This window comes from Paramisgurnus dabryanus, chromosome 15 (assembly GCF_030506205.2).
Source record: "Paramisgurnus dabryanus chromosome 15, PD_genome_1.1, whole genome shotgun sequence".
Taxonomy (NCBI): domain Eukaryota; kingdom Metazoa; phylum Chordata; class Actinopteri; order Cypriniformes; family Cobitidae; genus Paramisgurnus; species Paramisgurnus dabryanus.
This window is the reverse complement of record NC_133351.1, coordinates 8,842,186-8,855,308: the sequence shown is the minus strand read 5'-3', so window position 1 is coordinate 8,855,308 and position 13,123 is coordinate 8,842,186. Positions and strand designations below refer to the sequence as shown.

The window sequence follows — 13,123 nt, the reverse complement described above, 5'->3', positions numbered from 1 at the left end:
TTACATACGCACTCTGGGGACAACAAAGACTTATTATGCATCTTAAAAAAATCTCATAATATGACCCCTTTAACAGAAATGCACTATAATATACCTAACTATATTTTCAGTTGTGTATAGACTGTTTCAGCAGCAACAATATAATCAAACGGCTAAGCGCAACTTCCGGTAGACTTCCACATAAAATCAATAACAACAGAGTCATTTTACTGTAGTTTATTTCTGATAATAAGGAAATAAATGACAAGTAAATTAACTTCATTCATATATCATATCAAATGCATATCAATTATTTCACTGAGCTAACGTTACTGTGTAACATTAATGTATACAATGTTACAGGTCCTTAAATTGTAGCATGGCTGCAAAAACTCTCTGCACAGTTGTGATCCATGCTTATCTTAACTCTTTCCCCGCCATTGACGAGATATCTCGTCAATAAAGAGAAAATGCTTCCCCGCCAATGACGAGATTTTCCGTAACTTTTTAAAACCGGAAGTATTGCCCTATGGCAAGCTGCTGCATGTCCGTGTCTGTTTTAAAGATCCCTCTGAATGGGATCTCTATGAAAAGTCCGTCATAAAAATGGAATTATCTCTGCTTTTTGCTCAAAATATGGTGTTTTTGCAAAAACCTACCCATATTCAAAAGCTGATTGCAAAAGAACCACTAAAGGTAGGATGAAACGGTTTTTTTGTTTGAAAGCAGAGGGTCTGTTCTTTCATTTGGTATATTGTATGTTTATATATTTAAAGAAGAACATTTTCTGGAAGGCATCAAACTTTGGTGAAAATCATGAAAAACGCTGGCGCTGGCTGGAAAACTTTTTTTAAAAACGCTGGCGGTGAAAGAGTTAAGCAAACCAAAAATGATTTTTTCGGCAAGGTTTTTGTTTTAGAGATCAGTTTAGCCATTAGCCAATACCGTATTTTCCGGACTATAAGTCGCATCAGTCAAAAATGCGTTTTGAAGAGGAAAACATATATAAGTCGCACTGGACTATATGTTGCGTTTATTCAGAAAATTATTTCACAAAATCAAAGCCCAAGAACAGACATTTAATCTGGAAATGCAAGTTATTCAACTTAACAATGGCACACAGAACAGCAGGCTGAATAGGTGTCCATACATGTTAATGTAACATTACCATTTATTCACCAAACACAATAGCATATCGAACATACCTGGGAGGCTAAATAGGCTAACACAACAAGCCAAATCAAGTTCAAAAAGGTCCCGAAGTCATTCCACATAATTAAATCCATTGAATTACATAAAAACAAGAGTTGTAGATGGTAATGGTTTCTCTTGGTTCATATGAAATAATTTTGACATATAAGTCGCACCTAAGTAGAAGTCGCATTACCAGCCAAAAAAAGTCCCGAAAATACGGTAAATAAATACAGATTTCGCAGCGCCATGTTTCTACAGTAGCTCTAATGGACAAACGGCACGTTTTGTCACTATCTTGTCTCAGACGACGACATGTTTGTCCTGTGGCAGCTACCATAGCTTCTCTATCCGTTTCGAAATGAAGGTGTGAGCCGTGGGCTGAGCTATTGGTTGTATCAATTCACAATCTCACCTTTAGATGCCGCTAAAATCTATACAATTGACCCTTAGGCTTTTATTTTGTGAATCTTACACAAAAACACACTTAACTATAACCTAATTGTTTTTCTTAAAATGCTATAATGTCAGACTCTGACATAAACTGTGAGTCTCCTGTGTATTTCACAAGTTGCTGAGAGTTTTGGAGAGTTTTGAGAGCATGTGTTGGTTTGCAGGTATTAATTGTTGTGTTTCGAAATCTAGTAAGATGCCTTCAAATGCAGATGCCTAAAAATGACAACTTAGTCACTTTTGGAACAAATCTCATATATTACTCGAACAGCCATGAAATCAAATGCTATTGGGATTCATCTGACAGCTGTCAAGCATCAATAGGGGGTGAATGAATTTGGTCAGCTTCTCTCCCCTCTCTTCACACAGAAAATGAAATGCTTTATGGTTTATGAGAGGACAAAAACACACAGTCACATAAAGACATACAGAGATGTGTACCTGCACTTCAGCGGGTATTTACGGGTTGTTTTGTCTCCACAGAGCACTCTGGATGCTGAGAAGCCATTTATCCTGCAGCAGCACAGAGAAGCCATTGATAGGTAAAACTAAACGCGCTTTTTAACCTCAGGGTGTGTACCAAATATAAAACGGTTTGATATATTGCCTTGTGCCTTGCCTGGAATAGAATGAAACTAAACCTCCCCATGAAAAAAAACTCATTTTATAAAAGAACATTGATATTGTTTGCAGTCGGATATTGCATTTCTGTACTTGTACACCGCATGATGACAATGAAGTTGAATCCAACCTAATTTCCTGAAACAAATAGTTTTCTGAATATTCCAGGTTGAGCACAATAGATTTGACGATGGTGTCACGTACAACAGCGCAATGACTACCGTGATTTAAAAGAATCTTATTTTAACTTTTGGGACCCTGGACCACATAACTAGCTTTCCGTTAATAAGTTTCCATTGGTGTATGGTTTGTTAGGACAGGACAATATTTGGCCGAGATACAACTATTTGAAAATTTGGAATCTGAGGGTGCAAAAAATCTAAATATTGAGAAAATTGCCTTTAAAGTTGTCTTTTAGGTCCTTAGCAACACATATTACTAATGATAAATAATTTTTTTCTTATATTTATACAAAAAATCTATAGGTCATGATCTTTACTTGAAAATCTAATGATTTTTCGGCTTAAAAACAATAATTTTGACCCACACAATGTATTGTTGGCTATTGCTACAGATTTACCCGTGCTACTTGACAGACATTTAAGTTCAAGTAAGACCAACAAAAAAATACTTCAATGCACCAAAACACAAGTTATACCAAAATATCAGTGGCGGCTCGTGACTGCTCCTCCAAGGCGCGCAAATTCAAAATATGTTTTCGGGGGGTGTCATGTGTGTTGCTCGTGTTTTCAAAATATGTGTTCGTTGCGTCATGTGAACCATGTGCATCAGGTGTTTTGTCAAAATAAGTGCTTGCTGCACACGCGTCAAAACCGCTTATGATAAAAGAGACGCTCACGTTCACGCTCAAGTGTCAACGCGAGTGTCTCTTTTATCATTAACCCTTGAGACGCGTCTGCTCAGGCACTTATTTTGATGCATAGGATCACTCGACGCGCCAAACACATATTTTGAAATTACGAACCACACACATGATGGGCTACATACATGTTATGATGAACTTCGCATTGTACGCCCTCGAAAAAAGAAGTCACCGGCCGCCATTGCAAAATATATGTAAATATTAATGTTTATTATTGTGTATTCTTACAGTGCAAATGAATAAATATGTTTAAATGTATATTTGTTTTTCTTATTTAGGATAAACTTATATAACAATATTCACTCCGTTGTGCGTACTGTACACTCTTAGAAAGGATGTGTTAATTTTATACACATCATTGTGCTGTAAGCTTTTAACACATTATGTGTAATTTTAACACATTATGAGTCATTTTGTCTTGATTTTGTGTTCAAGTATAACACATGTTGTGTTAAAAGTAACACAAAATGTGTTGTTTCAATAATAACACAGAGATGGGTGGATTCCAGGACGACGCAGTTAGTGTGTTGTCCCAGAATCAACACTAATGTGTTGTTTTTAACACATTCGTTCTTAGAGTGTAGCAGTGAATGCGCAGTAAAAAAACATTGAACTGTGGTCAGTGTGTTAATGGCCTGCAGCGGCAGTGCAGGACTCACATCAATACACTTCACACTTTGACATTGATTTATTTACACCTGGATGTGTCTTTGTTTAATTGGATAAGCCTTCAGGTGATGTTTAGACTTTGAGGCTGAAAGGCAGTTTATGCCATTACGAAACATCTATAATTCCCTGAATGGGGCAAAGTTTGTTGATCAAACGAATGTAACGATCAGACTGTTAAGCATTGGAAACACTCCAAAACTATCTTTCCACTGTGACTAAAGTACACAGCATTATCTTTGTGCTTTGGCGGTGGTTTAAGCATTTAGTGGAAGAAATTATTTATGAGTGTATACACCCTGTTGTGTATGTGGACTGAGTCTGCTTGCACATGAGTCTTATGTAGCATCAGTTATCACTGCACTAATCTGCTGTCCTGGGAATTATCTGATGGTGACTAATTTGGCTTGACTGTTTGGACTATGGTGTTAAAAATAGTTCAGGAGAATAGAGAAAAATAATGTACTGTAGCAGTGATGGACAAATTATGTGTGTGCGTGTGTGTGCGCGCGCGCGAGTGAGAGTGCATGCATGCGTGTGTAAGTGAGTTTGACCTACATTTTGAAGACAATGTGGAAAAACCTCATGTACAACATTGCGAGGAAAGCCAACACAATTTCATGGCAATTCGTACGTATTTTACAAGGTGGCTAATTCGTATTAATTCGTACAACCATATTGGCATGTTTGTGTATGATTCGCTTCATACGAATTAGTAAAATATGTACGAATTCCTGTGAGATCAGGCTGGGAAATACTTAAGTCTAGATAAGTTCAAGTTTAACCCTTGTTCTGTGTTCAAAACCATATAACACTTATATTATCACCAAGTATTGGATTTAATCTTTTTGTCAACTTGTTAACTTTCTTTTAGGACTGGTTTTGCATTTATTTTTCAAACAAATTAATCCAAGTTTTCTTTGTGAAAAGAGTTTTTTGATTGACTTTTACCAATTAAAAAGGTGGTGCATAAGATCAGATCAACAAGGCCTATTAACAACCATTTAAAAAAAGAAATACAAAACCAGTCCTAAATCAAAGAAAACAAGTTGACAAAAGGATTGAATCCAATATTTGGTTTTAATTTTGCATAATAAGTGATTTATAAGCTATTTTCTACAGGCCACTTAATTTTGAGCGGGAAAACCACAAGTGTAACAAGGTGGGAAAAAAATCACAAAAAAACAGACAAAAATTAAATAATTTGTGAGTGAGTGTCCTTGTGAACAAACTCACTAAATTTCAGTCTAATGCAATAACATTAACTAGTATTTTTGGGTAAAAGAGAATTCTCACTGGGTTAAAAAGATAACGTGAGAGTTAAATCATGTTTTTGTATTTAATAAAAATAAATATAGGCGTCAAATTATGATTTTATTTATTACATAGTTTAATTTAGAATTTATTGCGTGTAATTATGTTTTAAATCAATTAAAGCTTCTTGGGAAGTAAAATGCTCATGACCTATAAAATGTGTTTTAAAACATTATTTATTTAAATTATAAAATATAAAATCACAAATTGTAACATATGAAGAGTTTGGTTCCAAAATGCGAAAAGCGCCATTTAAAAAAATGAGTTACCACCAAAATCACTATTGTATCAGGTCAGTAATTAAAAGTAAATTCTTAATTTTATGCAAAATATAATATCCGCCGTGTTATTTTGTCATCTTTTTTTCCAAAACGCAATAAACGGCACTTCTCCTTTTCTGCAGAATGCAATAAATCAGCTCAACAAATCACAGCGCACCATTCCACACATTGTAAACAACAATGGTGGCGCATTGAATACACACAGAATCCTAGCTTTCCTCATCTTGTTATTCGTAATCAACAAACAAACAAAAACAACATAATACTTTGATTGCATTGATAAACCTGTGATGGTTTTCTGTGACGGGAAAGAAACGTAAGCCAAGTGTTTTGATTAATGCCATTAATGTTTATTTTTTTAATCAGTGTACCACTAGTCAACTAAATGAATATAACATGACAAAGATAAATGCACATTTATATATTGATTCAATAGATTTATTGCATTATAAAAAAACTTTAGTGAAAAAAATGTATATGTTTTTATAATAAATCTTTGCAAATAAAATTATGGATTTTAATTTTTTTATGTTTTATAACCTAAAGATTCTATGTGAAAGTTTGTAAAAGAAAATAGTGGTTTTCATCTTGTCACTTTCTTGGAATAGAAAACACGTTTTTACCGAAATTAGTCCAAATGGATTTATTGCGTTTTGGAACCAAACTCTTCATTTATTGGTCTATTCAAATGATTTAATTTAATTAAATCATAAATGTGTTTCTAGAATAAACCTTTATAACATGGGTGATTTATGCTATAACTATAAAATGTATAAATGTCATTAAAGCCACAATATGTAAGATCTTAACCACTAGAGGTCGCTTTTTCACAATAACAAAGGCGACGCTTAATGATTTATTAAGAAGAGTGGGACAATGGGAGATCCAGAGACGTATACCTGTACATTTGAGCACGTTATTTTATGTTATCGTAATGAATTAGCTGCAAGGCACAACAGCTGCGTGTTAAACGCTATATAACCACCACTTTGGCATTTGTCCAATCGTGTTGCCATAGTTTATACAACCAGAACCCGCAGATATTAAGTCACTAAAATGACAATTACAATCTTGCATATTGTGGCTTTAAAACACACTTACTTGAAATGAATATCATTTTAATTCTACACCCGTTCAGTTTCTCAAATACAAGTATTTGTCTTCTCTGCTACCTCATTTAAATTTGGCATTGTCAATACTGTTGTGAATAGGGCACAACCTAGATGTGTATTTATGTGTTTATCTCATTCTTGGTCCTGTCACGATAATCACTATATCGACTTATTGCACGATGAGTGAACATGACCTCGGTAGTAGTTGTTTTTTTATTATTATTCTTTTTTTTTTTTTTTAAGACGATATTGTTTTTTTATATAAAAATTAATGTCATTAGCATTTTAGCTGATAGCGATTGCTATCGGACACACACACAGAAAGTGGACAGTGACAGGCGAAGAGAGCATTACTCGAGCTGAAATTTAATTTTTTCTTACATTTCGTATTTATATTTAATATTTTTCATAATATTCTTAAAAATCTAAGTTGTATTCTTAGAAAGGATGTGCTTGCATTATTATGCCATTTTATTTTCAACGTGATCTCATGAGAATATGTGTGTATTTTTACGTTTCAGTGTGGTTGTACAATACGTACATTTACTTGCGTTTAAAACACACTGAAACGTACAATATCGACGTTTTGACAGGACTAATACGTAAATTATTTACGTATTTACAGCTTTACAAGCTAAGTTATTCCTATTCATAAATATTAAAATCGCGGGCATTGGCGTTCTTACTCTTAACAATGACATGTTTTCAGTCATATTTTCTGACTTATTTATTTAAGACAGTTTACCCATTTACCTAATAAAATGATTATTCAGAGAATTTCACAATATTTAACATTTTAAAACTTTAAAATGAATAGCATTTCTGTATTTATATTTAGTTTGTAAATATAAATAATAATGCATGAAACATTGCTATATTTCATGCATTATTATTATAAAAAGAGTTTGGGTTTTGGGTAGGGTTAAGGTGGTAACATATCGCTAAAATGGTTAAAAGGAAATTATACAGCAATCTTTATGGAATGAAAGATACGTAAATGTTTTACGTTTTTTAGCTGTCAAAACGTAATAATGCTATGTTTAAATGTTGTAAATACGTCTACATTGTACGCTTTAGCATCTATTTAAACGTACAAAAAATAAGTTTTTTTTTTTTTAAAGTTACGTGTAAATACTACGTATTAACAGTGAGACCAGGCTAATATTTTTCATATATAATCAGTGACACAAAATGGTTTTAAAAAGACAATGCTATTGACTATCGCCATTATTCCTTGGGCAATACACTAACTTAAAAAATAAGAAAAATTGCTATTGTGACAGGCCTACTTATTCTTGTGTCACTGTTACAGGCTCTTTACAGCTGCCAGTGTGGAGGAGATCCTTGAGAACCTTCATAAAGATGGATCTGCATTTGCACAGAAACAGATAGAGGTGAGATTTAGTGTCTCTTTAAACCCATACTGATACTCACTATCAATCGTGACAAAATCCTTAAGTCACTCATGCTAATTTATTGATCTAATATGTCCTATTTTGGGGTAACAACCCACCACATAACATCCACTGGTTTGGAACCATTGCTATATTTCATGCATTATTAATGCTTTAGCATGATCATATGTCATACCACAACCCAGCACAAAACCCAAGTCATTTATTCACTGGGCTGTGTGTGAGTGATGTGTTTATTGACCTCATATAAAGGAGGCAGTGGTATGGGCGGCAGAGACTGGATTGTTGTGGTTCATGAAGAATTGAATTGTCATTTCCGGGATATTTTACAAGACAAACATAATGACCGTGCCTGTCATTTAGGGTCTCCGTGCAATTTGCTTCCTGCAAACTCTCTCGTATATTGCGTAATGTGCCCTGAATCATATTAAACCTCATTAGTATTTCAAAGCCTTCCTGTGTTTTCCTCCCATAGCTGTGCTTTGCCAAGCCTCATTTTGTTCACAGTCGATTTGTAGAAAATAAATAGATGTTTGACATTGTAACATCTCGCTGTTGAATTTAGCTCTTGAATGTGCTTTCACTGATGTAGGTACAACAAACCTGATCTTGAATTACTGCAGGATTTTTTTTTTTTTGGTCAACATTCTTGTTTATACAAGGTATAAATCGAAATGCAGGGCTGTTTTGGGACGTTCCCCTTTGCTCATGTGTGGCATCTTGTATCAACATCAGTACACCCATGAACGGGTGTACTGATGTCGATACAAGATGCCACACATGAGCAAAGGGGTCACACTATAATGGATCTTTTTCATTTTTGTGATGTCATCAATTGGTATAGCAACCATTATAACCCGATGAGTCAATTTTTAGAAGTTTTTTTTCTAAGTAATCATTTCACTTTTGCTTGATCCCAGTAAACAGTAATATTACTGGCTAGCATCTGTTTACCAACAACTGTGTTTTCAGATCTTTCCTATGCCCATGGGAGTCACCGTTGTCATCCTTTTTGAAATATGAGTCACCAATGTTGCCTCTAATTTTGTTCCTTCTGAACACAACCTATTGTGCAGCCACCCGTTTAGTATTCACTGCATCATTCTTTATAAAGAAATTGAATGAAAAGAAAAATTGCATCTCTTTAAAATATCCTTCCTTTGATTATACAGTAACTGAAACATTGGTCTTTACTGTACCAATACTTATGGGGGGCACTGTATATACCAGTATATACACATTTTTTCTTCTACATTCTTTATTAATAAAATGTGTGGTTTTAAATCTTACAGACTCTGGCTAAAATGTCTCCTACATCACTGAAGTTGACCTTCAGACAGATTCAGAAAGGCGCAAGCATGAGTTTAAAGGAGGTGTTGGTGATGGAGTATAGACTCACGCAGGCCTGTATGGTAAGTAACAGCTGCTCCAGGTAGTTATTGGTGTCGGTTCAGGGCTGTACCGTTTTATTACCCCTATCAGATCTGCTTAAAGAGCACCTATCATCCAATTCACAATTTTACATTTCCTTTGGTGTGTAAGTGTGTATTAGTGCATGTTAACGATAATCAAAAGGTACAAACCCCAAAGTAAACGATGATGCGAGTTATCATCTCCAATGTAAATCTCTTTTCTTGGACAACAACAAACACACGGATTGTAGGCAACGGTTTACTTCCTGGGATTGGTGATCTAGACAAGACCGACATTATCATAATTTCTCCCGCTTCGGACTCAGCCTGTAAGTTAACTCCTGTTAGCATTGCATTGTGAGCGAATCTTTCAAACATGGTAAGGAGCGTCATATTTCTGGCTGACGTCAGAAGTATTTAGGCCAATCACAACGTACAGATTAGCTGGCCAATCAAGGACAAATCGCTTTTCAGATCGATCAGCTTTCTACAAAATCAGTGCGTTTCAGGAAGACAGGGATATCTGGAGCTACAAAAATGTACGATGTGTGGAAAATAATGTATTTTTAACCAAATAATACACAAAATAACGGCGTTTTTAGCTCTTTAAATCAAGTTAGCCACTTATAAGTTAACTCTTTCGCCGCCATTGACGAGATATCTCGTCAATTAAGATAAAACGCTTCCCCGCCAATGACGAGATTTTCTGTCTTTCTGCAATACTGCTATTATCCACCAGGTGGCGCACTTCCGCAACTTATACAACCCGGAAGTAGCGACTCACTTGAAAGAGAAAGAACTCCGTGTATGTTTTAAAGATCGCTCTGCATCTGATCTCTATCAAAAGTCGTTCACAAAAACGGAATTATCTCAGCTTTTTGCTTAAAATTGGGTGTTTTTGAAGAAACCTACCCATGTTTGAGAGGTGATTACAAGTGAACTAATGAAGGTAGGATGAAACAATTTTTTTTGTTTGTTTGAAAGCAGAGGGTCTGTTCTTTCATCTGATATATTTTTTGTTTATATATTTAAAGAAAGAACATTTTCTGGAAGGCCTTAAACTTTTGTGAAAATCATGAAAATGCTGGCGCTGGCTGGCAACTTTTTTTTTTAAAACGCTGGCGGGAAAAGAGTTAAGGGGTCCTATGATGTTATAACATTATTTGGAAAAATGCAGCGAGTTTACGTGTGCATGTTTATTTTTACAAAGCTCAATTGTTTCGAAAAGCATGGTGTGCTCTGATTGGCCGGTGTTTAAAATGTTTAATCTAATTAATGACAATGACAAATTATTTATATAGCACAATTAATTTCAACTTGCGTCGACCAGTGTGCTTTCCATGAGGCCATTAAAAACCAAAACCATAAAACAGACAAACAAAATAGTAATAAAATAGTACAAATATCCTATCAGCCATATGCTTTTGAAAATAAAAATGCATTAATTACGTGATGTGCCGATTAATTACTCAAATTATTGTGTTATATTAACAGCCCTACATTTAACACATCAAAGACCAAAGAAAACATAATTTTACCACTTTAAAAGAAGATATTTTGTGTGTTTTTTTACAGAGAGGTCATGATTTTTACGAGGGAGTTCGAGCTGGTAAGATGGCCTTTTTTGTAACATAATAATGAACATAATACATTTTATTTGTAAGTCAAATGTCATTTCTGTCTATTTGAATGCACATTAACTTCATCTGTTATGCATTATAATCTAATAATGTTTTAAGTGTTAACTAGACTGTTTACAGTCTTGTGTATTTCTGCACAGATGACAGGAAAATTTAACTCATTTTTTCCCAAAACAAGGGCACTGCAAAGTTGACAGTTTTTTCCCTCTCTACTTTCAGTCCTGATCGATAAAGACCAGAGTCCAAAGTGGAAACCTTCCACCCTAACTGAGGTTTCAGAGCGGGCTGTAGAGGAATGCTTCAGTTCCCTGGGTGAAAGAGATCTCAAACTTTAAAAAATCTCGTCAAACACATCTGCAAGATACTTCACGAATCTCTGACATGTATCAGAAATCTCCATTGTTATTTCTGTCAACATAACTCAATTATCTGCTGCTTACAACAACAGCAAACGCTTTATTGGGTCTTCTGCGCAGATATCCTGGTGTAAGGTTTTGGAGGTGTTCTCTAAATGTTTCAAATACATCACAGGCAATCTCTGATTAACCTTGTCAACTTTACCAGCACATAGACACTGGCCAACATTTAGCACAACAGGATTAAACTATTGTCATGTATCATGTATACGGTATCAAGTTTAACATCAATCAGTCCCACTGACCTACATTACTGAGATAGGTAGCTTGTTAAAATAGATACAAGTGATATATATAGGCAAATCTGTGATGCCTTGAATTGAAATAAATCTGATGTTTTTGTCATATGTATGGATGTACTTAAAAGTGTGACCTGCATTTGTGGTGAATATAAATTATTACTTTTTTGGTGTTTTTGGTTTTGGAGTTGTGTCATATTTACAGTTTTAAGATACCAATAGATATTCTTAAATAACAATGTGACCCTGGAAGTCGTAGAAATATCCAATAATACATTGTATGAGTCATTATAAATATTTTTATAGTAAAAATGAAAGTAAAAATCTTGTTCCATGAAGATATTTCGTAAGTTTCCTACCGTAAATGTATCAAAAATTTATTTATCATTAATATGTGTTGCTTAGGACTAGCCTGGTTAGCCAGACCTACATCAAGATGTAAGGTCTGGCAACTCTTCACACAAACGGCTCAATCCAAGGGGCGGGATATAAGGTTGTCCCTCAAAATGCCTCTGCACGCAATAGGATAGCGCTATGACGGATCAGAGCAACGAAGAAGGTGACGTAGTTACCGTAACCAGTCGGCAAAACTCCAAACACATCTTTCTTGCTTAAAAAGGACTTCAGTAGGGTTTATTTGCTCTTCTCTCAAAGAAAAACATAAGTCTAAGTCCTCCAGAGTCGCGGCCAAAGCCACTTCAAAAGATAGCTGTTCGCCAGCAGCAGCAGCCATTCTCTGTTTTCAAGTAGGAACCGTTGCAGCTCTGTCGTCATCATGTTAAGCCCGCCCCACAGACGCTACACACGATGTGATTGGCCTGACCAAATTTTGGTTTTTGGACCGGTTAAGTGTATTGTGAGTGCCTAGACTAAACCCTGGCAGCAAATATATTTTGCGGCCGCTAGGGTGCGTCTAGATTTCTAGGCTAGCTTAGGACTTCATTTGGACAACTTTAAAGGCGATTTTCTCAATATTTAGATTTTTTTGCACCCTCAGATTCCAGATTTTCAAATAAATGTATCTCGGCCAAATATTGTCCTATCCTAAAGAACCATACATTAATGGAAAGCTTATTGATTCAAAAGCTTTCAGATGATGCAGAAATCTCAATTTCAAAAAATACACCCTTATGACTGGTTTTGTACACAAATATTAAGAAATAATAATAAAAAGATGTTCATTTAGGACGGCTTTAGGATTTTTATTCTGAACAGTCTGGACTTTTATTGAGCTGATTAACTAATTCATTTATGAGCTAATTGATTTAAATTGACTCTTATCCCAGCAGACAAGATAATCTACTTATCATTAGTGCATGCTTCAGTGAGCATCATTACTACTATTGATTATACTTAAAGGGACAGTTCACCCAAAAATAGACATTTTCTGTCATCATTTATTCACCCTTAAGTTCTTCCAAACCTGAATTCATGTTTCAATTAAATTTAAAGGGACACTACACTTTTTTTGAACATAGGCTCACTTTATAGCTCCCCTAAA

General features: G+C 35.0%; 1 protein-coding gene across 1 annotated transcript in view; it reads left to right on the top strand.

Moving 5' to 3' along the window:
• hibch (3-hydroxyisobutyryl-CoA hydrolase) overlaps window positions 1–12,807 on the top strand; it is a 37,853-nt gene extending 25,046 nt beyond the window's left edge. The window contains exons 10-14 of the mRNA XM_065252101.2: window positions 2,107–2,165; window positions 7,813–7,894; window positions 9,208–9,327; window positions 10,903–10,936; window positions 11,187–12,807. Of these exons, the coding sequence (XP_065108173.1) occupies window positions 2,107–2,165; window positions 7,813–7,894; window positions 9,208–9,327; window positions 10,903–10,936; window positions 11,187–11,302 (411 nt within the window). The 3' untranslated portion in view covers window positions 11,303–12,807. The remainder of the gene's footprint in view (window positions 1–2,106; window positions 2,166–7,812; window positions 7,895–9,207; window positions 9,328–10,902; window positions 10,937–11,186) is intronic.
• The last annotated feature ends 316 nt before the right edge of the window (window positions 12,808–13,123 follow it).